The 26015-nt window shown below is 40.2% G+C and overlaps 1 protein-coding gene across 1 annotated transcript in view; it reads left to right on the plus strand.

Annotated features, from left to right (window-relative positions):
* The first annotated feature begins 1292 nt into the window (after positions 1-1292).
* LOC135215627 (DNA ligase 1-like) overlaps positions 1293-26015 on the plus strand; it is a 189912-nt gene continuing 165189 nt past the window's right edge. Inside the window, exons 1-5 of the mRNA XM_064250542.1 lie at positions 1293-1465; positions 20932-21012; positions 21244-21378; positions 21984-22282; positions 25137-25418. Of these exons, the coding sequence (XP_064106612.1) occupies positions 1446-1465; positions 20932-21012; positions 21244-21378; positions 21984-22282; positions 25137-25418 (817 nt within the window). The 5' untranslated portion in view covers positions 1293-1445. The remainder of the gene's footprint in view (positions 1466-20931; positions 21013-21243; positions 21379-21983; positions 22283-25136; positions 25419-26015) is intronic.

Below are 26015 nucleotides of genomic sequence, written 5' to 3' on the forward strand. Positions count from 1 at the left end.
ATATATATATATATATATATATATATATATATATAAATGTGCGCATGTGTATAATATGAGTGCGTTTGCGCTTTAAGGTGTGATTGGAAGCACCTTTGCCTATAGGAACGAAGGGTCTTAATTTCAACTTCTGAGTAAAGATGAGTGGAGGGGAGTCCTGTTAAAATCCTACTGTGCTGTGGTTGTTCTGATCCTAGAATTTCCTCTGTATCATATGCTTTCTCTTCCTCTGCCCTTCCCTGTAGAAAGACTCACCTATTCACTCCACACCGAGGACAGTTAAGTGTGCCATTTCTTAGAATTCCTACTCAAAAGCTTTTCCTTTCTGAACCACCATGAATCTTTCTCCATTTTACTAGATTATCCAGACTTTGGTGAATGATTTACATTACTCTTGATATCTCTAAGGTATTCAGAAGAATCTAATTCTCTTAGCCAAACTTTCACCTAATGGCTCTAATGGTCCTCTGTGATCGTCAGTTTCTAGCTTTTCATCCAACTGCTTTGTGACAGTACTACAGTAGTTGTGTACGCTCCCCTGCTCATTTCACTTTTCCAATGATGCACCACAGAGATTTTTGCTGGTCTATTTCTATTTCATTCTTTCACTTAATCGAAAGCCGTTAGTTTACCTACTTATTTCATTTCCATATCTCTCTCGGCAATCTTCTCTCAACATTTAATTCTCTCTCTCTCTCTCTCTCTCTCTCTCTCTCTCTCTCTCTCTCTCTCTCTATCTCAATTCTCTCCTCTTCTCTCTCCTCTCTGCTCCTCTCTCTCTCTCTCTGCATATGAAGGGGGAACCCGTACATTTTTAAAGTTCAGTATACCCCCAGAGAGTTTTTACCCTTCTCTATATTTACTATTTAATAATTTTCTACGTTTCTGTTTAATGAAAAGTTTCTTAAATTCTACAAAATTCGTTTTTAAAATGCTGTCTGTTTACTGCACGTGAAACTCGCTTTTTTTTAGTTTAAGAAATATGAAAAAAGAGATAAAAATCATGCAGTGTTCATCGTTGAAGTTATATCAGATTTCATTCAAAAGAATTAAAGAAAGATTTTTCTATTTGTCCAGAGTATTATAACAGTATAATAGTATAGATTTGGCTATTAACATGAATAACGCCGTATAATAAAAAGAAAGCAAAAATCCCAGTATGTGTCTGCACTATTATGTCTATGATGAACTCTATTGAGTTTGCTGGTCTCGCTGAGGGTTTCCGGTGGAGTAGGATCCAAGAAAAAGCAGCAACCAGTAAACAGAAAGGAGAGAGGCCTTGTAATTGTCATTTCTTGGTGTAGTTTGCAAGAAGAAGACAGAAGCCTGCCTGTTCCGTGATCTGCAGGTGGCGCCAAATATCTAGTTTGTTTACCTTCCGAACGAGCGGGAAACTGACGACAAGTGAAATTGTGTCCCCCGGTTTCCGAAAGTATACTTTCAAAATGGTCCAGAAATCAATTTTGTAAGTATGACGCTGTTGTCTAGGTGTGCGATTCTGTTATTGTAATAGTTGAGGTGTCATTATAAAGTATTTCTGGGAAGCTAGTTGGATATAAATAAAGGTTACACAATGTTACGAAAGTAGGCTGGACCTAGCTACTACTAGGGAAACATCACAACAGGCCAACCCTCATCACGGTAGACGGGTCTTATTCACTCGATATTTAATTGGTGAAACATGAATACAATTGCAACTCTAAGCATACCATTTAAAAGACTGAAGTTTCGTCAACATATTGTGATATATGAAAGCCCCCATACGAACTAAATAAGCATGTGAGCTCGTTACGTAAAATATGTTTTTCAAGGCAGTTTTGAAATCCAATATGGCGGCTACGTTTTTCATGGACGGTTCTCATCAGTGACGGACACCATCTTTCCCCAGCCTTCCCAGCACTCATTTGAACAATGTTAGCGTATGTATGTAACGTTTATTGATCTTACTCAAGATTGCAGTTGTAATCAGCACAATAAAACAACATTTTGTTGCCTATATTAGTGAAAGTATGAAACTTGTTATTCCCGGGGTTTATGGTTGGAACTGAATTCATTTCTTACCTTGTAATCGGCGGTTTTATCCTTACTGCCATCACAACTGAAACTCCACAGTGCTTATTTGATTGTTATTATACACATTTTGGTCTCAGTTCACTCCACAGTTGCACTTTAAACCCGTTGCTGTTCCTGGTTTCTAAGCGCGCGCGCCATAAAACACAATTACAAACAGCAGACGACGACAGACGACGAAACTGCAAAGTTTTATTCCCTAAACTGTTTACTTTACTCGTTATTTAGTTTAAATTTACATTGTTATTTAAAATTTTGATTTAATTCATGTATATTATCCCTTTTTGCAACCAAATTACCCCGAACAAAATTACAGATATTTCTAATGTAGATAAAATCAAATGTTTTTAACGTTTTCGTACATCTGGCTGCCGAAAACCATAGAGGAACGAATACGGAAAAGTGCATAGAGGAACGACTACGTTTTTTTTTTTTTTTTTGCTTTTTGTTTTGTTTTTGCTAGCACTTTTCATTGATTTCAGTCTTTATTAGTATTTGAATTTCTTAAATAATCGTATGCCAGAAATAAATGTAACCTTTAATGTTTGCATGCTAAGAATGGCAAAATCATCGTTGCCACATTAGTGGAGGCTTCACACATACGCCGTTCCATTATCCTGTTAAGCGTCCGCCCCTGATGAGCTCGCTGCTAACGTACCGTCACGCTTTTTTTGTAATCAGCGATCATAGCACTGATGATAGTTTTTCAAAGTTAATATTGATTTTTATGCTTGTTATTCATACTGTAATTAACTGTAGGGAAATTCCTCCTCTCTCTCTCTCTCTCTCTCGTCCTCTCTCTCCTCTCTCTCTCGTAGGTCCAGGTTCACTCGGCAAAGAAAAGTTATCTTCACTCCCGCAATTGGAAGAAAAGTTTGTATCACCACTGGAGGATTCAGAATTCGGACTAGCTCTCATCATCAAATAGGTTATCAATATCACACTCCTCATCTAGTATTTGATTGATCTCACCTAAAGAAATATGCCTCCTCTTTGGACATTCATTGTGAAAGACGCGAAAATCCAATTTGTCTCGATAAACGCCCGAAGGCGTATGAAAGAAAACCAACAGGGACAGGGCAGTTTTCTAGCATAAGCGACCACCAGGAAAGAGTTGGCCAGGCTGGAAATAAGTTTCCCATGTGCTGAGAGTGTTACCAAATGATGTTCCTACACTTTCTATGCGAGTAAAACGTATTATTACGGGGCTGACGGCTTGACAAGCACAGTTAAAGTCTTGAACGTAATATCCCGTTGAAGGCGCTACCGAGTAGATCGCGGTAAACGTATTATTACGTGGGTGACGCTTAACAGGTTATAAACTGTTTCCATGAATTCTAGTTGTCATAGTAATGCAATAATGATAAAATTGCTTTAATATTTATGTATATATACTTCCAATACATAGCCTAATTTCACCAATTTCAACGTTTTGTGTGTAGTCTTATACCCAGTTTGGAGGGTCAACACATACCGAATGGCAACAGAGAGAGAGAGAGAGAGAGAGAGAGAGAGAGAGAGAGAGAGAGAAAGGAAGGCGGAGGAACGAAGAGAAAGGGATGGCGGTGGAGGGGGGGGGGGGTGGGTTGGGAGAGGGTAAGTGGAGCTTTTTACGCGTGTTCGTATCCATTTCTGCATAATGGAGTTTTTGTCTCTTGGTACAAGGACAAGTGTCGTTATTCTTTACGATTAGTGATTCACGATACCCTTATAAATTACGGCACTGGGTGTAATGCACTATAGCAAAATCTCGTTCTGTTAAGCCAAAAACCTGCTTGCACTGTCTCTGAAACCCATAGTAGACATGCTGCTTAGTTGTCAATCAAGTTTTTATAACCAAGTATTTTTTACAAGCTAGCTATTGAATAAATTTGTATTTTTCTCAGTCAAAAACATATGCCCCTCAATGCTAACTTTCCTCTTTTAACGACTTTCTGGTCATTGCAAATTCGGCCCCATAATTTCTTATGGTGCGAAAACAGACAAGAGGCCCATGGACCGAAAACGATTGCGTCACACTAACGGCGATAATCCAGCAGTAAAACATCTTCATATATCCAAAAAGTAAAAATAAATAATAAAGATATATATGCGCATTACGATTATAACAATTACATGTATAGCTGATAACAATCTGCATGAATAACTGGTAAACTGTTCTGCAATGACAGTTGAGTATAGCAATTATTTACAATAGGTACGAAAGTCAAGATGTCGTGACGTCATAATACAGAACTTGAAAGAACGTTCTAATTCAGAAAAATAATTACTTAAATTTGAGTCAGAGTCGAGTTACTTTTTTCAATAACGAATATTTTCAAATTAATCATCATAAATATGTAAAAATATTGATGTTTTACTACTTATTTAAAAATTAGCCAAGAGCACGCTTCTCGTCATCTTCTACCCCAACAGCTGTTTACGCCTGGCTTGTTGTTGATGAGAAATCGTGTTTCGATTGTTGTGATAAAAGTGCTCCAGCGTCTGTGGGTACAAGTGGTGTGCGGATTTATCATCCAGGAAATGGTTTAGTTTTATTGACACAAGCTACTCCGTAAACATCGAGATGGCGTCAATCTTCTAAATACCTCGATTGTAAGTAAAAATGTTGAACGCGTTTTGGTGATTTGCACTACGTTTGAGACCGTTTTCAGTACCCTCTGTTTAAATCTTAAAATTTGGCTTTAATTTCTAACTTTGGAGAAAATACTTACTTCGAAAGGAGAGTAGAGGTCTTTAGCTCCGTTTCTCACCAACAACAAGTCGCGACTGATGCCATCTCGGGTGTCAGGACGCGTTATAATGTACTTTTTCGGAGGGTGGCTTGCATTGATGGTAGGTGGCCTGCTTGGCCTGCTGTGATGATCTACCCTAGTACCTAGCTGGCCGTCGTAGTAGTCGATGAGGCAGTCACACGCATGTTTGCTACTTATTTAGGTGTAGGCACATATCCATTTTTGCAGGGCAGGTTAAGAGTAATAAAGTCAAGGAAGGGTATAAGTTCGACTAGGTAGGTACTGGCCAGGAATGAGGTACTACCTAGGTAGCAACCGTCTGTAAACAATATCCTAGGATAGGCTACAGCTACTAAGCCCAGGCCTACTAAGGTAAAATACCGAATGGCCGCCCTCTACCGCAGCGCGACGGACATCCCGAAAATGTACTTAAACACGTCCTGTAACCCAGGATAGACATTAGTCAAGAGGCAGCATCGGTATTTCTACAGAAGCAGTCCGCCGTGGCCTAGACTATGGCAATTGACGTTTTCCTATGTTATTTTACTTATTGAACAAGAATTTAAAGTAATATTTATTCGGACGACTGTAATTAACCCCCAGGGGCCAGTACTAAACACGGAGAAATACATTGGACGCCCCAATCCCTAGTGGGTGCCGTATCCGCGGTTACGTTCCTTGCAGTTCGTAGGGAACTATTCTTTAGAATTACCCTGCAAGAAACGTAACCGCCGATACGACATCCACTAGGGATTGGGGCATCCAATGTATTTCGCCGTGTTTAGTACTGGCCCCTGGAGGTTAATTAGGCTAGTCGTCCGAATAAATAATAGCCTACTTAAAATTCTTGTTCAGCAGGTAAAACTGCATAGAAAAACTGCAACTTCCATAGTCTGGGCCGCCGTGGATAGGTACCCTAGATCTACCCCAGCGACCGTCGGAGCAACACCTTGAGATCTTTACTTTCTCCCAAGTCACTAATTAAGGTCATAGGGGAAACAACCGAGTGGATTAGCTGATCTAGTCTTGGCTGCTTGTTGATCCACCCTCCAAAAAAGTACTTTAACATGTTCTAACACTGGAGATGGGCACTAGTCATGAGTCGTCAGTATGATGGAAGCAACACCTCGAGACCTCTACTCACCTTTCGAAGTAAGCAAAAGTACTTTTTCGGAGGGTAGAGCAACAAACAGGCAAGACTGGATCAGCTAGTCCACTCAGTTGTTTCCCTTAATTTCCAATTTTCGGGAAGATGGTCACACTATGGCAGTGGCCAGCCTTTCAGTATTTTACCCGGATAAACCCATTTCGTCGCCAAGAATAGGTACTCTTTTGTGAAATATGTTTCGTCACCGATAATCCAGCTTTCCTTAGACTGCTATAATATACCGCCAATTATAGTGTAAGAAACTAATAAACTGTTCAACTGTTTTTGTCCTCCAGAACAAATTTTATATTACAATTACGGTAAACAACCGCAGACGATCCATCATCATCTCACTGGCCAGGCCTTATTCACTCGATATTTAATTGGTGAAACAAGAATACAATTATAACTTGAAGCATACATTCAAAAGATTGAATTTTTAAATATCTAACTTCCCTGGTAGTTACTATATATAGCTTAATCCCGCCGATTCGTCGCGCGCACGGCCAGAAATTCAAAATTCGCGGCTATCGCCGATAGACGGTCAGGTGATCATACCTGTGCTCCCTCTATGTAGGTATCTGGAACCATTCCCATTTGTCCTCAGAAATTCCCTGCCGTCCGCCTCGGTGCAGCACGTTGGAAATTCGCTCTTCTTTGTTTGGGTTTGCTACAATTGGTGAAGTACCCATTTTGCTTGATTTTTTCGTTGATGGCTTTCGCTGATATTGGATTTTTCTTTGCTTTTCTTTTCTTTGTTCTTAGATAGACTTTGCTGTTGTCCGACTTGGATTTTTCTCTGATTTTGGTTTTCTCAAGATGGCTGACTCTGTTGTGAATGTGTGTGAAGGGGTGCAAGACCCGGCTTCCTAAAGCCTCTCTTGACCCCCACTCTATGTAAGCATTGCAGAGGACACGTTTGTACTTTGGAAGATAGATGCAATGAATGTGAGAGTCTGTCGGAGAGAGATTGGAGAGAATATGATAGGTATGTGAGACGTCTAGAAAAAGACAGAATTAGGAGAGCTAGATCTTCTAGTGTTCTTTCTTCTAGATCTTCTGTTAATTTGTTTGCCCCCCTCTAACGTTATCTAAATCTAATGATCCTGATCCTAAGGGTAGTAGTACAGATCCTCCTACGGTGTCGGAGGTAAGTGAACCAACCATGAAGGATATTATGGCTGCAATTTCTGCCTTAGGAGTACAAGTGAAATCCCTTACTACAGATAAGGAAGTGATGTGGGGTGCAGTGCGGGGTTTACAGCGTAAATTCGGTGATAGTGATAGTGTAGTGGAGGGTGCGTCCGTTCGTGTCTGTCATGCTCCTAGCCCTAGACCTCTTCCATGCTCCCAGCCCCTGGGAGAAGGAACGTCGACAGCTAAGGGAGGTGAGAGACGTTGAACAGCGAACGGGCGTCCCCTCGAGTGATCCTGTGACGCATCCCAGGACGCTCTCCCCCTCGCCACAGGAAAGGTGAGATGAGGAAGTGTTCGTCTTCGTCTGATGACGCAAGACCTCGACGCGGTTGGCGTCAACCCCTGGAATCAAGACCTCTCAAGAGACGCAAGTCCCCCGTAATGTTGCAACCGTCGTGCAGTAATTGGAGCTCGCCGGAGAAGTTCTTGTCAGAAGAAGACGACGCATCTGCTCCGAAACAGAGACGCATGACACACAGCTCATCGGAAGAAGGAGACGTTTGTATTTACATCGGTGCATGCTCTCCCCCTCCCCGGATTGGGAAGTGTCACAAGGAGCGTCTCCACCTCGTCGACAGAATTTTCGCTACTAGTGTCTCCGAAGCGGTAGACTTGCGGCAGTGCTACCTTCAGTTATTTCCCAGCAGCAAGAGGCACCGCAAGCAGCGTTCTTGTCGGGACTACAACAGTCCATTTCGTCCCTATTTGACGCTTTCAAGTCACAAGGATTGAATGAAGAGACGCGCAAGAGAGAAACTAAGGACGTTAATAGACCAGTCAAGAGGACCCATCGAGGAAACGGCTAAGAGAGACGTTTCCTGTCAGCGTGACGCGGACTCGCTGCAAGCTGCAGCGATAGTAGACGCTCCCTCGCAGCAAGTTGGACGCGTAACGGAAGGCGTCAAGGAGCGTGACGCTCCGTCGCAGGCTGGACGCAGTCAGGACGCAATCAGACAGGACGACGGAACGTTTTTCTCCCGCTCTGTTCGACTTCAGACAATATCAAACCTACTGGTAAGTTTCGTTCGGATACGATGACACAAGAAAATCTACACGAAGCGGATCTCAAGAGGTTACTTGCGGTCTTAGCAGAATTGTATCCGTCAGATTTTCAACAGCAGTTCCTCGAAGTCCACCCTCGCAATTTTTGAAGGGTACCTCAAAAGTCTTCTCCTTTAGGAAGACGGTGTTGGCTAGATCGGCCAAGAAAGCGGTTTTCAACGTTGTGAATGATTGGATTTACAAGAAGAAGGAACAGGGTAGGACTACCTTTTCCTTCCCTCCTACGAGATTGGCCTCTCGCTCGAGCGTGGTACGAGACTGGGGAAGCTCTCGGTTTGGGAGTTCCTGCCTCCTCCCAAGGAGACTTCTCCAGGCTTGTAGATGCATCGCGTAGGACTGCCATGTCCAAGGCTAAGATTATGTGTCCGGTTCTGAAATAGACCACTTACTGAAGGGCATTTTTCAGAACCATTGAAGTCTTCAGTTTAATGGATTGGACTCTTGAGCTCTCGCGGACGTGTCCGACGGCAAGAACGAGACACTAATGCATTTGATTGCCTGTCTAGATAAAGCAGTAAGGGACGGCACTGTCGAGCTAACGGCCCTATTCGCAGCGGGCATTCTTAAGAAGAGGGCTATGTTTTGTTCTTTTCTTTCGTCGGGATGACGTTGGCGCAGAAGTCGGAACTTTTATATGCTCCATTAACGAAGCAGCTATTCCCTTCAGAGCTGGTTAAGGATTTGTCGGCTGCTCTTGCGCAACAAGCTACGCAAGATTTGATTACTAGGACTGCTAGGAAGGTCCTTCTGGCTAACTTTTTTAGCCAGGAAAGAGAAGGAGACTCCTCCCACGCGTCAGCCCTTTCGTGGGAATGACTTTTTGCGAGAGGAAACCCAGAGGACGGCTGCTGGAGGCACCCAGGAAAACCCCTAAGCTGCAGCCTAAACCCAAGAAATGATTTTGTCAGCCTCCAGACACGTGTGGGAGCCAGACTTTCTCACTACTGGCAAGAAGTGGGAAACTAAGGCGCCTTTTTTCTGGGAGCGGACGAATGGACAATCGATGGTTCTGAAAGGAAGGATACAAGATCCCCTTCCCTAAAGAAGCCCCCTCTTTCAGTCAGCACCAAGAGCCGTTTAGAGTTGAACAGCCAACCTTATTCAGGAAAACAAAGCAAAACAGCTTGCTTGCAGGAACCATGGTCGTGTATCAATGATGAGTCTGTTCAAAAAGCGTGGCGATACGAGATAGTAAGAAAACACCTCTTTCGACGGATTTTAAACAACAGACTTTTTTTCTCGTGCCAAAGAACTCGGGGGGTTGGAGGACACCCGTCCTGGACGGTAAGCCCTTTCTGAACAAATTCGTTAAGCAAGGTCAAGTTTTTGCGATGGGAAACAGCAGCGTCAGTCCTAGCAGGCACCAGGACAGGGGGACTAGGATCGGTTGTCCGATACAGAAACCTGCAGGACGCGTAGTTTCCACGTCCCCATTGCACCCAAGGATTAAACAGGAAATACCTGAGATTTGTTTCATGTCGGTTCCAAAAAACGTATCAGTTCAGAAGCACTTTGTTTTCGGACTAAAACACGGCCTCCTTACGTTTTCACTCCAGAGTTGTTTCGAACCGTATCCCGGTGAGGCTTTACATCTGGCAAGTGGTGGGTACGGGATTTTTCGAATGTACCTGGACGAACCTGGGATAATCAGAGCCAAGTAGCAAGTAAAGCGGTCTGGAGGATCTTACAAGCAAACTAAATGAAGTTAACATCAAACAGTTGGGGCCTGTTAGTTGAAATCTCAGACAAATCACAATCTGAATCCTTCGCAAGGACATCATATACCTGGGGAATGAGGGATTCAGTCCAGTGGATTTTTCGGGCCTTTTCCAGCCCCGAATCCGCATTCTAGGAGTGCTTAAGAAAGGTGAAGCTCTTCCTAGGGAGATGCGGTCCTGCTCAGGCGATGGGAGTGGAATGAGTCTGCTGGGGTACCCTTTTCCTCGACTTCGAGGCAATTCGTTCTCTCTGGGAAGACTACCACCTTCGTCCCATCTTCAGTTTTCATCTTAAGCAAGTTATTGGAACGAGAGACAAAGACCTAAGAGCCTGGATTCCCTGTAATTCCGTTCCGCGGGGAATTCAAGGATCAATTGAGTTGGTGGAACTAACGACAACAAGAAACTTTGCAAGAGGGCCTCGAACTTCAACAACAGAAAAAACCCCCGACCTAGTTTTGCGTATTCAGATGCATCAGGACCAGGGGATGGGGTGGGGGCAGAACACTGGGGGGAAAGGACGAGGGATCTCTGGTTCTATATGGCAAGAAATATCAAAATGAATGGGCAATTATCAATGGTGAAGGAGCTGACAGGCCAATTCAATTAGCCCATTCAGCACTTCCAGGAGGAAAGATCGAGAACAAGGTAGTCGCAGGTCAGAGAAGCGGTAGCAACCACCAACGGCGTTAGTCCTACATAAAGAAGCAGAGGGAGGCACTCGTTCGGTACTCCCCTTTACGACAAAGGCAGCCAAAGTAATGCATTTTGTTGTTGGCGAAAGGGGAGAGGAACAATTACGCATCCTAACTCCGCTTCATAGAAGGAGAGGAAGACTAACGTCAGGGGCTGCGGATTACTCCTCAGCAGAGAAAGACAGGTGCTCACGACGGAGTGGACCCTACAATCACGATGTAATGCAATGCAGACTTTGGGAAATGTGGGGACAACCAACAATAGAACCTCTTTGCGAACGCAGAAGAAAAACAAAGAGACTACCTTTTTATTGCGCGCCAATTCCGAAGATCAAGAAAGCAAGTAGCAAGTGGGCAACCTTTCCTCGCACTCGGAACTTGGGACAAAAAAGACTCACACAAACGCATACGACTTCCCCCCCACCCCACTCAAGATTCCTCACGACAGAAGGTCCTGAAAAAGTTTCAGAGGAAATCAGTCAACGCCCAATTTCCCAACCGAATGATCCTGATAGCTCCGTTTTGGCCCACAAGAGGACCTTGGATCCGGACGGAAGGGATGGAATTGGCTGGTAGAACATCCCCTAGATTCACGTAACCCTGTCGGTAAAGCGATCTACTCAAAACAAGCCCACAACTTTAGAGAGGATACACCATCAAAATCTTCTCGCTTCCAACAACCGCAACTTGCCTTGTTTTTAAACTAATCGAAAAACTGGCAAAGAAGCAAAGGGCTTTGCCTGTGTGAAAAAGGGAAGCAAAGGGCTTTTCGAGGAAGCTGCGAGAGCATCGCAATGAGCGATGGAAGGAGGACGTCCACAAGAATCAAAATTATATCAATCTAAGTGGGGAACGTACTTTAGAGGAATGGTGGCAGGATTAGAAACCCATTTCCCTCTTCCAATAACCTCCTATTAGATTCAAAGTAGCAGACTTTTTGTTGTTTCTAAAGAAACCAACAGAAACTAGCCTGTCTTCTACCCACAAAGGATACCCGTAGTATGCTTGCATATATCCGAGTTTTTCGTCATAGGAACATTGACGTATCAGGAGACAAAGACTCTCTCAGAAACCTCAATAAGGTACTTTCGAGACAGCTAAAAGGAGGGACAATCCAACCCCCCTCTTGGAACTTTTGGATGTTGTTTTTTCTGTTCTTTTTTTGAACTTCGAGTAGGTTCGAAACCCCTCGACAAGGCTTCATGGAAGGACCTCACCAAGAAGACTCTATTCTTGGTTGCGTTGGCAACGGCCAAGAGAATAGGAGAACTGCAAGCCTTTAGCAAGAATGTAGGCTTCAGTGGGGAAAATGCAGTCTGCTCGCTACAACTGGGCTTTTTCTCAGCAAAAAATGAGAATCCTTCGCATCCATGGCCTAGATCCTTTACCATCCCAGGGTTATCTCATTTAGTTGGACAGGAGAGAGAGAGGACTTTGTCCAGTGAGAGCCCTTAAGTTTTACTTACAAAAACCAAACACTTACGAGGACAGACGGATAATCTCTGGTGTTCGGTAAAGAAGCCTTCACTGCCTTTGTCTAAGAATGCACTGGCGTTCTTTATAAAAGACTTGATAAGGGAAGCTCACCAGAACTGTGAGGAGAAAAGCTTTCCAATCCTCAAAGTAAAGGCGCACGAGGTAAGAGCTGTGGCTACTTCGATGGCGTATCGCCACAACAAGTCGATGAAGGCTATTTTAGAAGCAACCTTTTGGAGAAGCAAGTCGATCTTCGCAGATTGCTACCTCAAAGAGGTACAGACCCAATATGAAGATTGTTGCTCCCTGGGTCCGTACGTTGCCTCCGGCGCCGTAATTGGAGAAGGTGCTACTGCCTCTAACCGGTAACCTCTCTTTATTTTTTCTATACCCTTGCTTTTCTTGAACTTGGTATCACAGGTTGTCTGTGAAGGTTGCCGCAACCTTCCACAGTCTGGGATGCAAGTCTTAGTCAGGTTTTTTTTTATGGTGTGTGTTTTTAGTGTGTTAGTTGGTCAGGTGGTCAACTCATTGTCCATGGCTTTGCCAGGATAGCAAGGGTGGTGGTCTAGTCATGTTAAGGTCGAGACCGTGTGACAGCCCCACAGAAGACTTCCACAGCCCCCTGGGTGGATCGCTGGTCTCTCAAGGAATGCAGGCTTATGAGGCAGAAAACTTTGAAGCCAGCTTCCTTATCAGGTAAGAACCAGATTATTATTGTCAGCTGATTGTAGCAATTATTTTACGAATTCCCAACGGTGTATAGGTTCTCTAACCCACCACCAAAGGTGTTAATCAGCTATATATATGTAACTACCAGGGAAGTTAGATATTTAAAAATGGTATTTTCATTTTAAAATAAGTTTTTTTTTTTTTTTTTTAAATATACTTACCTGGTAGTTACATATATAAAAGGTCCCACCCTCCTCCCCTCTGAGAACAGGGGCATGGAATTTCTGAGGACAAATGGGAATGGTTCCAGATACCTACATAGAGGGAGCACAGGTATGATCACCTGACCGTCTATCGGCGATAGCCGCGAATTTTGAATTTCTGCCGTGCGCGCGACGAATCGGCGGGATTAAGCTATATATATGTAACTACCAGTAAGTATATTTAAAAACTTATTTAAAATAAAATGAAATCCATTTTCGTCAACATAATGTGATATATGAAAGCCCCATACGAACTAAAATAAACATGTGAGCTCTTCGTAAAATATGTTTTCAAGGCAGTTTTGAAATCCAAAATGGCGGCAATCGCGTGGTTGGCTGTTCTAACCACAGACAATCCACCATCTTTCCCAGCCTTCCCAGCACTCATTTGAACAATGTTAGCATATATATGTAATGTTTATTGATCTTACTCAAGATTGCAGTTGTAATCAGCACAGTAAAACAACATTTTGTTGCCTATATTAGTAGTGAAAGTATGAAACTTTTTATTAACGGGGTCATGGTTTGAACTGAATTAATTTTTACCTTGTAATCGGTGGTTTTATTTTTACTGCCATCACAACTGAAACTCCACAGTGCTTATTTGATTGTAATTATACACATTTTGGTCTTAATTCACTCCAAATTACACTTGAACCACGTTGCTGTTCCTGGTTCCTAAGCACTCATTCCGCAAACAGTTACGACCAGCAGACGACTACACTGTTTATGAGGTGCAAAGCTTTATTCCCCTAATTGTTTACTTTACTCCCTTAATTGTTTATTTTACTCATTATTTAGTTTAGCTATACTTCAAAATGTTTAGTTAATTCATGTCTATTATCCCTTTTTTGCAACCAAATTAACCCCGAAAAATTACAAATATTTCTGATGTATACTTACGAGCAGACGACACGACGAAAAATGACTCATCGTTGCCAAGCATTTACAAACTGTTTCCATGAATTCTAGTTGTCATAGTAATGCAGTAATGATAAGATTGCTGTAATATGTATATATACTACAAGTAGATTCGCTAATTTCACTTATTTCCCCGGTTTTGTGTAAGTCTTTTACCCAGTTTGGACGGTAAACACATACCAATTGACAACACTGATAAACAATTGAAGAGTGCAAAACGCCGCAAAGAGTGCCGTACTCCCCTTGAATAAGTACTGGTTAGAGGTCGGGTTTACGATTGTTGTGATGAAAGTGCCCTAGCATCTATGGGTACAAGTGGTGTGCGGATTTAGCACAGGAAATGGGAAGTTTGTTGACACGAGCGATTCCGCAAACATCGAGATGGTGTCAGTCTTTTAAACTTTTTTAATGGTAAGTAAAAATTTCGAAAGCGTTTTGGGGTAGTGTGCGCTGCGTTGGCCACACTTTTCAATACCCTCTGTTTAAATTTTAAAATATGGCCTTAATTTCTAAAGTTTGGAGAAAATACTTACTTTGAAAGGAGAGTAGAGGTCTTGAGCTCCTGCTATCACCACCAACAACTCATGACTGATGACCATCTCCGGTGTCAGGACGTGTTAAAGTACTTTTTCGGAGGGTGGCTAAAACCGCGGTAGTCGGTGAGTTGGCCAGTCCACTTGGTTGTTTATCCTAATTTGAAGGAGGGGAAGTGGGTATGGATGGAAATAATGAGTGTTGGGATAGCTACATTCTAATCATCTATGTGGCACTTGCCAGGTTTGCCTGAAACAGTGTTTCATAAGGTCTGAAATGGATAAAGAGGCAATCTAATCCATTGCCTCAGTTTTATTTCTTAGGGCATTCACTACAGTATTTTTAGGGGTTTAGCATTCTGCTGAAATTATGCTACCTACATCATAAAACAAAGGTAATAAACTATTTGTCCTCCAAAATAACTATTTTATGAGTGTGTTTAACCAACATTTTTACACTTGCATTTTAATATTTTTATATGGTGACGAAACAGGTTAAAAAATGGGATGAACCGGACTGGTGACAAAATGGGCAAATCCCATTTTACCCGCTGATTGAGGCCTAAAGCTATTCATTCGGCAAGAAATTGACATAGGCCTAACATACAAACCAACCTAACCAGGAAATTTATTTTTTTTAGTTCAAAATTTTATGATAGGCTGAGCGGTAACTTACGGCCACCTCTCTTGGAACATGGCCACTTCCCTAAAATGTGCTTGAATATGCCTTTTTTTTTTCGCAATTTAGGAAACACTTTGAGATGAGCATAGAGGTCTCGCTGTGCCGTCTTGATGGGCCACAGCTCTTGACTGATGCTCATGGCATCAAATTGAAGTAATTTTTTGGGAAGGTGGCTGCATTCCAGGATCATGGCTGCTAAGTAACTGCTCAGTCATTTACCCTACTGTGTCCAGCCTAAGTAGGTATATATACCTGCTAAACTGAAGACTAATGCTGTGTCCCTCAGGTGGTAAGTACCAGTTTACGTGCAAAATGGGTACTGTTTTTAGGATAGTACCAGTCCTTTGGTGATGAATATACAGGCAGTCCCGGTTTACGATGTTCTGAGGTTACGACGCTTTTCAATTATATTCATCAGAAATTATTTCCAGGGTTACGACGCTTACAAACGCTGATCTGGCAGATGAAATATGACACCAAAAATGCAAAATAATCAATATTTAAAGTTTTTTTTGATGAAAAATGCAATAAGAATGCAGTTTACATAGTTTTGAATGCACCAAAAGCATTAAAAGTAAGGTTTTCTTAGGATTTTTGACAATGTTCCGGCTTACGACGATTTTCGGCTTACGACGCGTCTCAACAACGGAACCCCCGTCGTAACCCGGGGACTGCCTGTACCCTGTACTGTACAGAAGACAATTAATTGGAGAGATGATGTTTGTAAACAAACGAAACATATCGGGCCCATGCACAGTATGCTGGTGGGCAAAAGCGAACATGGCAGACAATGCTTCTGCCTAATTTAACTTAGTCAAGTGTTTTGTGCACACTATATGTATGACAGGGTAAGGTTTCTTTCTTGCTTAATACATTGCATATGTATTCTCATGTAGTGCCGTATTAATTTCTCAAAATGTGAAAAAAATATTCTCAAAGTTGCTCATGCTTTTAAGTTTTTAAGTCTGTTAACTTCTCCTAACATGAGAGAAAAAACATTTCATGACAAAATAAATATTTAAATAAAAATACATATTATTTTGCTTTCCATAAAGGTTTGGAATCCAGTAGTTTCAAACAACTTTCATATGAGGGCAAGCTGTCTGTGTCTGCATTCTTAATAGTGGAACAGTCTGAAATTCATTGGTACTTTTTATCGATCCATTTTCTGTGAATTCCAGCTGTTGTTCCTGTGAAGTCTGTTGTTATTTTTTTACTGTAAATTAATGGATTATAATTTTATGTATTTACTGTTGGTATATGGGTTAAAATAAATAAATATACTGCAATGGGTAAATTTTCTGCAGTGAAATTGCATGCATTTTGAACAGTTTTCTGAAACTATGTCAACAAAAATATGTAAATCTGAATATTTCAATACACAAATGCTTTTATGCTCTAATAATTTGCATAAGGTTATGTTATTTCATAAAGATCAACTTCCACTTGAAAGATAGGATGAAGTAGATACGTGTGGGTGAAAACTTCTGTCCATGTGTTGGTGGTGGCATGAAAATATTATTGGAACGTCGCTCTCGACCATGGTTGGCAGACTAATTTTCAGTGGTAGTGTAGCATGGCGGGGCTGTTCTGTGGGTCTTTTGAACTTAGCAACAATATTACTCATTTACTGAGCAAGTGCTCTACCTTATACCTCCTGAGTAATTTAGGTCAGGTTACAAAGTGCTCTGTCCCACTGCTCTTTTTCATCTTAATCCTCTATAAGGCTTGCATGAGTTGGACAGTTAATGGTTGCCAGCCCCTTATTTCTCCTTTCCTTTTCACTTTCGCTGCCAGGATACTGGGCTCCCCTTTCCCCACTTAATCGTGCATCCAGCAACACACGACTAAACCATTACTTAGAAAAAAAGGTGCAGATTAACTTTAATGATCAACATTCGTCTGATACAGTAGTGAAGTAGAAAGGCTTTTTGCCCACCAGCAATGGTATTGTTAGGAAAAGGCATGTTGATGACTCCTATTCTGTCTGAAATCTAGAATGGAATGATTGAAAATGCCCCCCCAAAAAAAAAATCAGAATAGTATGTTTGTCAAATACAGATTGCAGTAGGCCAACATGTAAGCTTACGTAACTTACAATTTCCAAAGCAAGCAGAACATCCAACAGCCAATCAACTTTTGTAAGTTGCCAGTATAAAATAATACTACATACCCCAAGGGGTGCTGGTTATAATTTTGCTGTATTAGGTATGTAGGTGGGGGGGCCTGGTTTTCTTACTTTTAAGTCGTAATATGGTGAGGAGCTCTCTTAAAAAATGTCAGACATGGATCTGACCATCAAGGCCATCTTCCTGCTGGCCCTGGCATCTGTAGAGAGAGTAGGGTAGTTGTATGGACTCTCCTTTGATGTTAAACACTCGAGGGGATGGGGAAGACTCAGAATCCAGCAGTCTCTGACGACAGTTTCATGTCCTTCATGATCTCCTTCCTAGAGGACTTTGTAGATAATGACCCAGATGAGGTGCTACTTTGTCCCGTTAAGAGGGCTGCAGTGCTATCTGAAAAGGATTCGATGTTTTGACCTGAGTGTCGACAACTCTCGTTAGCACTAGCTCATCCAAGAACGCGATTTCTTTCTGGCTTTGTGCGACTATCAGGAGAGTGTACTATGCTGCCGGCAAAGACAACACCAGTACCTTCTGCCCAATAGTTCACGAAGTTGGGTATCACTCCAACCCTCACGTCCTGGAAGAACCTGCTGCTTCCTCAAGTACTGAAAGCATGTGTGTGATCACACCAGACCACTTTCACCTCTTTCTACCCTCAGTACATTGCTCACAAGTCCTGGGACACTTTTTCCTTGGGACCTTTGGTGGCTGCTCAACAAATTGTGTAGCTTACCCGGCTCCTTTAATGGGGCGGTTGCATCTCGCTTAAGACATTTGGTTGTGGATGTCAGAATGACTGTGGGATTGACTAGCCTTGCCTTCTCCTTCCCTCTCATCCTCCTCATCTTCCTTCGAGCTGGCGGTTGATGCAGGTAAGTTGTTCATCGAGCACCCATTCTATTTTTCTTTTCCTAGATTTATAGCAGCAATCCAACTATACTTCCTCTTGCAAGGGGTTGAAGGAGACCCTGACATAACTCAAACCCAATACGTACTTGTAATTGTCTTACTCTCTCCAACACTCAAAGGTTCATCTTAGCCTATTTTTGTTGAGGTCACATTTATCTCGCTCATTCAAAAATGCCCCAGAGGTCTGACATTTGATCTCACAGTTCCTGTATTCCAATCAATGTGTCAGAGGCAAGGTTCTCTTCCTCGCTTTTTCAGACAGGAAGAGAATCTCATGTGTGGCAAACTCCAGTCAGGTCTTAGGAGACACAGATTCCTCCCTCCAACCAATGGTTTGTATATCCTGTAGGAAAAAATCAAAATTTTTTAGAGTAGCAAAAATTCTATTTTTCCTAATTATACAAACCTTTTTTGAAAGTTCAACTGCCATTTCCACCTTCACTAAAAGTAATTCCTAATGTAAAGGACCTTAGGTTTGTATAGTTAGGAAAAATACAATGTACTTAAAAATATTGTGATTTTTAAAATCAGCACTAATATGTCTCATCTAGGCTACTGTTGCAACAGAATACATGTAACTTAGGCTAGAAGAAAAGATGTTGAAATTATAATGGTATAGGATGCAAAAACACTGTAGCTTAGGCTAGAGGCAAAGTGATGTTAATGAATATTGGCAAATTTTCTTTTAGCTTAGCCTAAATTATGGCCTGGTATCTCAGTTGTCATTTGTGTATGTTGTAGTGTAACAGTTGTCCATATAGGGTCGGTAATAAACATGGTGTTCATGGGAGTGATTGTGGTGTTAAAGTTAAAAATTTACCACAAATTATCCAAGGAACAAGTTACCTGTGTCCACCAAGGGAACCAAGAAGCTTAGCACAAAAGAAACAGTTAGGTTTCAGCATTGTCTATGTACGTACCAGATAAAAATAAAATGTAGTCAATTCCAAATTTTTTAGCCGTCTTTACTCATTGTGCACTTGGCAGAAATTCCGATTATTATCCCACCCCACATGAATATCATACATAAACAAAGTAGTACTTGAATAAAATTCAAGTGGGTAACAAAATTTTTTAGTAAATGTCCTGATGACAATAAAGTCACAATGGATTGTAGCATGATTTTATTAGACCTAGGAGCAAAGCAAAAAAACCCAAAATCAAGAACTTGTATTAAGATAATGAAAAATTACCCAATGTACCACCTTTCCTACTTAAGAAATAAAGGGTGATTTTGACATGTGTTGATAGATGTAGGTTAGCTAGGCTATTGTGTATCAGTAGACATGTAGCATAATCTAAAAGAAAAGCTGTTGGAATTGATGGGACACTAAAAAATGAGTAGGGCATAGTCTAGAGGTAAAGTGATATTCATGATTATGGGCAGATTTTTTGTTTTTAAGCCTAGCTTATATTATGATCTCGTCCCAGTTTTAAAGTTGTGGAGGTAGCTTATCATTCAGAAATTAGGTTAGGCTTCTTGTTGTCACCATTGCCTTTAATGAAAAAGTACTTTTGTGGAGTTTTACATGCTCATAGGAGCTTTGGGTTTTTTCCAGCTTTTTTTTTTTTTTTTTTTTAATTTGCTCCCCCCAAATCTAGCAGTCATTGGCAGCTCAATACATCATTGTGTAAGCTTGATCATATCTATGTGGTGTGACTGGTAAATCTCATAGTGTTTATTCTTGGGAACCCATCATTTTATGGGTCATATGCTCTTTGTTGGGGAGAATCCCAGTATAATTTATTCTTATCCTCTTCATAACTTCATCCCTAATAATTATAGAAGTGTGTTTTTTTTTTAATAGACACCACCTTACTTATAAACACAGGATCGCAAATTGATATTGTGTTCAGAGGGCTCCCGTAAGTTCAAATTTTGTTTTGTGCACCTATTCTGTACATATGTACAATATTGTATGTATACTGTGTAGTATTGTGTTTTAGGATGAAAAAAATGTACAGTACTGTATTGATTTTATATTGTACTATACTTAAATAGGCATGAAGAGTACAGTATCCAACTCGCAAACAATTCATCATAAAACAGCCATCCTATCTTTTATGTCTTCCCCGGTAAATTCATTATTTGTTGAAATTTCCATGATTTCATGATTTCCAAGGTTTTGTGTAGCCTTGATTTTTGTGATCGAAATGGAACTGAACTTCTTGTAACTGGGTCTACTTTTCTCTGTAGGGGCTCATCTACTTCATCTTCCCTACTAAATTGTGATTTAGGCTTTTCATGTTTATAGTTTGTAATGGAAACCATTTTTATCATAAAACATGTTTTCTACAAAGCCATTCGAAGTTGTCTTTGCCATCATATTGTTTTGTTCTTCAAGTGGTAAACACGTGGAATTGCATGTAATGTCACAAGACAAGGGCTTGAACACTTGGACTTTATGTTGAGATGCAGTAAGATTATTTATGATTTAATAAAATATTGTGAGTGCTTGCCTGGCTCCCTTGCTATTAGTCTCTGCTCATGAAGGCAGTAGTGACATTTGTTACCATAAGGAAGTCCCTCTTTCTGGCATACTCACCTGAGAAGATGCTTCATGCTTTTTGTATATAACTCACAAGGCTACTCCATAGGCTTGTAAGATAGCTTTTTGTGTGTGTAGAAGAAACATGTATGTTTTTAAAATTAAAAATGGTATCCAATTTTCTGTCATTTGCTGCTCATATACTAGATTTTTAATCTTGACTTACTTTATAGGTCATTCTTTTCTGCAACTAAAGTAAAGAAGCCTGAAGGTGAATCAGAAAACAGCACACCAGAGCAAAAACCAGAGGAGAAGTAAGTCGTGTGAATTTTTAATAATGTAATTCTTTCATGTTCCTTATGATATTTGTTAGCTTGTAGAAAGTGGTTTTCTATTATTTTTGTGAATGATAATTGACATAATCCGAAATGTGTTATTAGTTACAGCTTTGTGCATGCAGACTAGAACATTTTTATCTTATTTTTATGTTTCATTGTGTAACTTTTTCAAATGTTTCTTAGTCATGTGTATGATTTTTTTTTCAGAGGATCTAAAGGGAAGTCTACCAGAGGATCTAAAGGGAAGTCTACCCAGGAAGACTCCCCAATCAAAGCAGTGCCACGTAAAAAGGCGCGAGTTATTGGAAGTGATAGTGAAGATGAAGCTCAACCATCAACTAGGTAAAGTAAACCAGATTTTTGTACTTTGACATTTGAACTTTACTGTACTGTGATATATTGCTCTAAAAACCTAAATAATATTTGACTTAGGTTAGAGAAATTATTTTTGTCTATTTTAAGGTTCCAATTGTAGAATGCTTCACTCTGAACTTTCACATGTAGGAGGGTAGTGCTGTTAGTGTACCTTGTGTGGGGTGTTTGTGGGCATTACTAAAGTGTGTTTGCAGCACCCCTTCAGTCCCTGCTTGCAACCACTTTAAGACGTTTATTTTACCTTAATTCCAGCTTCCTTTCTTCAGTCTAAATGTCCAGCATTTCTAACTATTAGCCTACTTGTTAATGCAACAATATGGTTACTTTTCCAGTTCCTTCTTTAGATCCTTCTACTTCATCTCTCCTATTTTCTGGACCACTTTCTTTTGTCCAACCACTCCAACTCCTTTTAATTTAAATAAAAACTTTGAAATGTCTCTGTTTTGTAGTTAGTTGTGATACAGTGCAGTAGATTTCCAAGCAACTGTATACTAGTTACTCGTACCATATAATTTTCAATTTAGTTCTTGGTAGTTGGTGGTCTGAACTTTTTTTTTTTTTATCATTCTCAGCACATCACCCAGTAAATCAGATGAGGAGAAAGAAAATAAGAAAAGTACTCCAGATGGAAAAGGGAAGAAGGGAACTGGCAAAGGAAAACAAGGAAAGGGATCGCCAATAAAAAAAAGTACTGTACAAAATGGCAAGATGGAAGAGGAAAATGGTGTCAAGGATCAAGCAAAGGAGAGTGAGGAAGATGATGCTATTTCTAGTCCTTCTGTTTCATCATCTAGTGACAACTCTAAGATAAAGAGTTCCAATACATCTGTAGGTTTCTCACCAGAAACAGTGCCGCCATTAAGGAAAACAGGTATTACATATACAGGGTGTCCATAAGGTCTCATTACAAATATACATATTACAAAAGCATGAACAGACATATATGTGGAAATTATTGCAAAATGAGTCCTAGTAGTTATTTTGCCTCACTTAATACCCATTAGTTGCATGAAGTACGTCAAGACAGTACTCGATTCCTTGCCTTGTTTGCTGTAGCATAGTCCATCAGTGGTGGCAGTGGCATCAGTGTTCTTTTGCTTGAGGTTATTGATGTCTCATATCTTTATTCGATACACGATACAGTATCTTTAACATAACTCCATAGAAGGAACAAGTCGAGAGAGGAGTTGGGCTAACCATAATTACAAAAGATTTTTATGAGGCTTCTATGCTCCTCCTTTGGCTTCGACATATACAGCAGAACTTTCTGCAATTAATAGAGTATTAGCTGTTGTTGATCACATCAACAAAAAGACATTTGTAATATATTCGGATTCTAGAAATGTTTTGGAAAGTAAATAGTCTCAATTCATCCCATCCTTTAATTTTCAAAGCTCATGAGTGGCTTTTTCAAATTTCTTGCAAGTACAAATCTATTTGGTGCTGTTGGTTCCAACCCTTGTGGTGATCAAAGGTAGTGAAAGATCTGTTAGCGAAGCATAAAGGGTATGTAATCAAAGATCATTGGATATCCATGAAGTCCTATACGTTGACATGAAGTCTCCTGTCTAAAGCTATGTACACCACAAATGGCAGGAGCAATGGTCCTCAAACCTCCTTGCCACAAATAAGAAACTGAAGGCAGTTTTATATGATTTGAATTTTTGGCAGTCTTCATTTCATAGAGATAGGAGGACTGAAATTGTTTATATGAGACGGCGTATCGATCATTCCCGATAGACAGCTTTAGTGATGCTCCAGTCTGTGGTAGCTGTGGCAGTCTGTTGACAGTTGAGCACATTCTGGTGTCTTGTCCAATATATGGTGCTGCCTGCAAGAAATTTTGTCTTTCAGGGAAACAAACTGCATATATTTTAGGAGATTTGTTGATGTCGACAACCTTGTAAAATTCTTAAAATTTGACTTATTTTACCAAGATCAAAGTCTACCAATTACCTAATGCATACAAGCATCTGCACTTGCACTTTTATTCATATTTAACCATTTTTTCATTCCCTGTAGGTTATCATCATCTCCATTCACATTTCATTAATTATTTAAGTTATTTATTTTATTCCACTACAGCAGTGAATGACCAAAATACATAGGTCCTAGTGCTTGGGCTTGCCCCTAAATTTCATAATCCATCCTTCCAATAGAAAGAAGTCCAGGGGAGTGATATGGTGAATGATGTAACCAGAGAATTGAGCCAACTAATCCACCAGACTTGAAAGTTTGATTGAGGAACCCATGAACATAAAGTCCCCAATGTGGTGGTGCACCTTCTTGCTGGAAATTCATGGTTGGTTGAAAGGCATTTAGTTGTGTGCAGTAATTGATGTCTTGTTGAAGAAAAATGAACCAATGATTCATTTGCACATAATCCCTCCCCACCACACATTCATCTTTGGACTATCTCGGTGAAGTACCATAGTCACATGGGGATGTTTTGATCCCCAGATTTTCTAATGTGTGTTCAGTTTCCCAGAATCAGGAAAGGTTGCCACATCACTAACATAAACTTGGTTGAGGAATGTTTCATCCTCAGAAATTCATTCCAGCATGTTAACTGCAAACTTTTTTTCTGTCATGGTTAATCATTTGACTCAGTGTCTGTATGAGTTGCTCTTTTGTAAGTGTACAGTCACAAGGTCTTGTGTAAGACTTTGTGCACTTTTGAATGTGGTAGATGCAAGTGCCTGGCAGCAGCATGGATGGACTTGGTAGGAGAACAATGAAAGGCTTGTCTTACACAATCAGTGTTTTCCTCAGATGATGTTGGTCGTCTACGATAACCTTTATGCAACACTGTCTCCATAAATTTCTTGTACCATTCACTAATTGACGGACGTGATGGTGGTTCTCTTCCATATTTAGTTCTGTAGTTTGGCTGAATCTACGTTGTATCCAATTTTGTTTCAGTAAACCATTTGGCTTTTAATTGAGGGGTAACCATTTTTTAGGGGTTCATTTAACAGTAGTTCCTCTCTCTTCATTTGGGTACCTGAAATACAAATACAAAGTAACCAAAAACTTTTGATAACTGCAGAGAATGTATAAATGGCTTTTGGAATATATTTTTTAAATTGTACAAAGGCTTTTTACACACCCTGTGTTATGTTTATGGTCACTCAATTTGCATTTTGTCGTCCATTTGTCATTCTTAATTCTTAATTCATGTGATTACAGTATGTGTAATTTTCTACTTTACATATGGAATGATGTCATATTTGCAACTTATGGAATGATGTCATATTTGCAATGGTTACAATAGCTTCAGTTAGCAGATGTAGTTTGAATTTAGACTTTTTAATCTATAACATCTGTTTTATATTCAAGTAAATTCCTTACCTAGTACAACAAAAGAAACCAAGGAGCATTCAAAGTGTCTCTCCACATATGAATAAAGAGGGCATCAATTTTGAGTTGCCTTTTTGTCAGTCTCTCCACAGTATATTGAACTCAGTTATTTCGAGATATTTTTTGAGGAAACAAACACATGGATAAATAGATTATGTCTATACAATTTTGAGAATCAAAATTAATACATTTCATTCACCTAGCCCTAGTTTTTTCCTTTTAATATAGTTCTTAAAAGAAATGGATGTTTTATGTAAATTTATTGTTACATTTATAGGCGATTTTAAAAAAATGTGCCACAGTTTTTATTGAGTTAACCTCATAACCCATAAATTGTCATTGGAATAATGCAGTTTCAATTTCAGCCAGGAAACAAATGAAACGTAAAAGTGACAGTATGGAATCCAAGCAGCAAAACATGATTAAGAAGTTAAAAACAGAAGATAGCAAGAAAGAGGATAAGGCTGAATCCTCTCCTCAGGTAGCTGATGGGGAGAAGGCACAGAGTGATGGAGTACAAAAAGCAGAAAAGGAAGATGGTAAAGAGGTACCAATGGATGTAGATAATTGTGAAAAAGATTCAGAAGGCAAGAATGAAAAGACTCATACGACACCTAGCACAAAGAAGCCCATCCACAGTTTTTTCGGTAAGTACATTTTTTCTTACCTTCAAGCAGTTGTCTTAGGAGCAGTTACCAGTATGAAGTGTAATGAAATGATAATTCTTTGTTATTATTACAAAAGCTTTTTAGGAAACTGAAAACACCTTTAATTTTACATTATTTTTACATTTGAATATGTCACAGGGTATTGTTTTAAGTGGTATTCATATTTTACAGTTATTACTACTACACCAGTACAATATTATCAGTCTCCATTTTCTTTAATGTGCTGAAACTTGGCATTTAGACAACTTGGGGGGAAGTAGCTATTTTTCCTCAATTTATTTTACCTAATTATTATGGTCAGAGGTTGTTTTAAAGGTCAAAACTTTAATACAGAGTCCCAGGTTATCGGTGGGAGTTCTGTTCCAACAGGCTTGATGATAAACGAAAATTGCCATTAACCAAAACTCAGCAATTTATACTCTGATAACCAGCTAATGGCGCCTCTGTTAGGTATGTATCAGTGCCATAATTCTATTATCAGGCGATTTTTTTGTGGCGCCAGACAAGCCCCATAAAACCGGACCGCCATGAACCAAGTCCACCGATAACCGGGGACTGCCTGTATTTGCTTTCTCT

This window comes from Macrobrachium nipponense, chromosome 5 (assembly GCF_015104395.2).
Source record: "Macrobrachium nipponense isolate FS-2020 chromosome 5, ASM1510439v2, whole genome shotgun sequence".
NCBI lineage: Eukaryota > Metazoa > Arthropoda > Malacostraca > Decapoda > Palaemonidae > Macrobrachium > Macrobrachium nipponense.